The 3608-nt window shown below is 36.3% G+C and overlaps 1 protein-coding gene across 1 annotated transcript; it reads right to left on the reverse strand.

The window, feature by feature from the left end:
* Window positions 1-1842: 1842 nt before the first annotated feature.
* On the reverse strand, window positions 1843-3043 carry LOC121491213 (ubiquitin-conjugating enzyme E2 N-like). The gene has a single exon (XM_041755816.1). The coding sequence runs from the start codon at window positions 2988-2990 to the stop codon at window positions 2532-2534; it is 459 nt and encodes a 152-aa protein (XP_041611750.1). The 5' UTR covers window positions 2991-3043; the 3' UTR covers window positions 1843-2531.
* Window positions 3044-3608: the final 565 nt, after the last annotated feature.

The following is a 3608-nucleotide window of genomic DNA, read 5'->3' on the forward strand; positions in this document are numbered from 1 at the left end:
ATTACTAGTAGACTAGATACTAGCGTAGCTACTCTTGCCCTTCACCTTACTGATGCTCCCCTCAGATATTGTTCTTCTTTTCTCTTGATTTTTCTCCTCAGAACAATATTCATTCTGGAACAATTTAATTCTAAGTCAAAGGTAGCTTTATGATTTTGGAAATGGTAGAGTGAAGAGAATATAAAATTGGAAATAATCATATTTGTGTCCTAAAAAGACATTGCCTAGAAGAGTGGTTGTTTAACTTTTCGGTTTCAGGACTCCTTTACACTCTAAAAAAAGTTACTGGAGAGCTCATAGAACTTTTGTGTGTGATATGTGATATATATATATATATATATATTAAACATATATTATTGCAAAACAAGACTGCAGTGTAGACAAACTTCTTGTTGTGTTTCCAGAAAAAGATTTCCAAAGAAAATTAATTTTTGGATTTCAAAATACTGATATATTAGATAATACTGGTGTTCATAGATGCTATAGCTAATACACACAAAGATAGCTAGTAAGACTACAGTAGAAGTAATGAGAAAAAAACTGAGTCTGCCTCTGAAAACTCATATTTTTAAGAATATTATTTCTCATCTACCCCTGCCCTCACACATGCATAGCCTTCCCCATTATAAACATCCTCCACCAGAGTGGTAGACTTTTATAATTAATGTATCTTCACTGAAATTACCCAAATCCATAGTTTATTTTAGGATTCAGTCTTGGAGCTGTACATTCTATAGGTTTGGGCAAATGTATAATGAAGGTTCTCAAGCTCCACCTTTTCAGGTCCCCATCCTCACCCCCAACCCCTGGCAACCACTGATCTTTTTACTGTCTCCATAGTTTTGCTTTTTCAAGAATCTCATTTTGTTGGAATCATACAGAATATAGTTTTTCAGATTGGCTTCTTTCACTTAATAATATGTATTTAAGTTTTGATATCTCATTTCTCATTTCTTTCTAGTGTTGAATAATATCCCATTGTCTGGCTGTACCACAATTTTCTTATCTATTCACCCACTGAAGGGCATCTTGGTCACTTCTAAATTTTGGCAATTGTGAATAAAGCTGCCATAAATATCCACATAACCCTGTTTATCTAAATACTTATAAAACTTTTCCATATGCATGTAAGTTTTCAAATCCTTTGAGTAATATCAAGCAGCACAATTGTTGGATCATATGGTAAGAGTGTGTTTAGTTTCCAAAGTGACAGTACATTTTGCATTCTCACCAGCAATGAATGAGAGTCCCTGTTGCTCACAATGTCTCAAGAATTTGGTGTTGTCTGTGTTCCAGATTTGGGTCTTTCTAGTGGTTAAGTAATGGTATCTCATCTTTGTTTTAATTTCTATTTCCCCAGTGACATATTATGTGGAACATCTTTTCATATGCTTATTTGCTTTCTATACCTTTTTTGGTGAGGTGACTGTTTGAGGTCTTTGGCCCATTTCCTAATTGGATTGTTGTAGAGTTTTAAGAGTTTCTGTATATTGGGGATAACAGTCCTTTATCACGTGTATCCTTTGCAGATATTTTCTCCCAGGCTGTGGCTTTTCTTCTCATTCTCTTGACATGGTCTTTTGTAGAGCAAAAGATGTTAAATTTAATGAAGCTCACTTATTTTTTCATGGATGTGCCTTTGGTGTATCTGAAAAGTCATTGCCATACCTAAGGTCATCAAGTGTTTCTCCAATGTTACCTTCTGGAAATTATATAGTTTTGCATTTTACATTTAAGTTTGTGATCCATTTAGAGTTAATTTTTATAAAGGATGTCAGGTCTGTGTCTTGATTCTTTTTTTTATTTTTTTATTTTTTATTTTTATTTTTTTATTTTTTTTAGAATAACAAAAAATATTTTACTAAAACATAAGATTTACAGAAGTTTCCAGACAAGCCATACAAAATGGTCACAAGCTTTTTCTTGAAGGAAGGATTCTACACTTGACAGCAAAGTCACAATGTTATTAGTGAGGGCTGTAATGTTTGTTTAATGTTCCCATTTTGGTTCAAATAATCAAGCTTGTCCATCTACAGCGTCTAAATAAAGTTAGACTTGGCTAGAGAGCATATTCTAAAGAACTGGTTAGCTGCTTTTAACCAATGCAATTAGATCACCATAAAAGGGGGGAAAGGAGCCCATAAAATTAAAATAAAACTACCTCTCCCCCTCAAAAATAATAATAAAGAAAAACACCCACACCCCTGCAGCTAACCCTGACAACTACCTTCATTCACAGTGCTTTATACTTAAACCATGATGGGGGAAATGAATAAAAGCAGAGAGGGGCCACTGCTTTTAAACGTTTCACAACAATCCAGATGGTACTTCTAGCCTCTGCTCATGCTTTACAACAGTGAATCAGGACAAGACATAGATTTGCTAATGTGCATTTAATCACCAAAGGACTGAAGATGTCTGGGCTTTTATTCTGTAATGTTTCTAAGACTGTGTCCATTAAATGCAAACAAAAAAGGAAGAAGTCTTGGCAGAACAGGAGAAGTGATGCACACTTGATGATCAGATCGATTTTAAATATTATTCATGGCATATAGCCTAGTCCATGCTCTAGCTGTTTCTATGGCTTGGGCTTCGTTGGTCTTCCACTGCTCCGCTACATCATTTGCTAACGTATCATCTGGATTGGGAGCACTTAACAAAGCCTGGATCGATAGCAGAACTGTGCGGATCTGCAGTGCTGGGGACCACTTATCTTTCAAAATATCTAAACATATTCTTCCCAACTTGTCTACATTAGGATGATAAATTTTGGTCATGAAACGTACTTTAGGGGCTGCCATCGGGTATTCTTCTGGAAGGAATAGTTCCAGTTTAAAAGTCCCTCCCTCAAAGGGGGAATCCTGGGGGCCAGCAATGACCACATGAAAATAACGGGCGTTGCTCTCATCTGGTTCTGCTTTAATGCCAGGAACTGGTTCTGCCAGCAAACGCTGGGTTTCCTTGATAATCCTGCGGGGCAGCCCGGCCATCTTGTCAGATCCCGAGTTCGGCCTCAGCTCTCGACCCTGGCTCCGCTCGCCTCACGCACCTTGATTCTTTTTTTTAAATGTGGATGTGTAGTTGTTCTAGCACGATGTGTTGAAAAAATAAAAAAAAATGTTTTATTTTACTGATTTTATACCTTCTTCAAAGATCAGTTGACTATACTTATGTGGGCCTATTTCTGGGCTCTCTATTCTGTTCCATTAATCCACTTGTCTATTCTTTCACTAGTATTTTCACTAATGCCTTGATTACTGTAGCTTTATAGTAATTTTTCAAATCAAATAGTGTCAGTCCTGCAACTTTGTTCTTCTCCTTCAAGACTCTCCTTCAAGACTGACCTAGCTATTCTGGCTCTTTTGCCTTCATATAAACTTTAGAATCAGTCTGTTGACATTTACTGATTGTGCACTGAATCAATAGCTCAAGGTGGGAAGAATTGACACCTTGAAAATATGGAGCCTTCCTATCCATGAACATGGAATATCTCTCCACTAAAACTCACATATTATTCCCTAAAACTACTACCTTAGGAAATTCTGGAATATACAGGCATATTGATCATCAGAATGATGCCATCATCATTACTCTTTAAGTGGCTTCTG

Source organism: Vulpes lagopus, chromosome 5 (assembly GCF_018345385.1).
Source record: "Vulpes lagopus strain Blue_001 chromosome 5, ASM1834538v1, whole genome shotgun sequence".
NCBI lineage: Eukaryota > Metazoa > Chordata > Mammalia > Carnivora > Canidae > Vulpes > Vulpes lagopus.

Coding starts and splice junctions, on each gene's coding strand:
- LOC121491213 (XM_041755816.1), bottom strand. CDS start 2,990: ATGGCCGGGCTGCCCCGCAGGATTATCAAGGAAACCCAGCGTTTGCTG.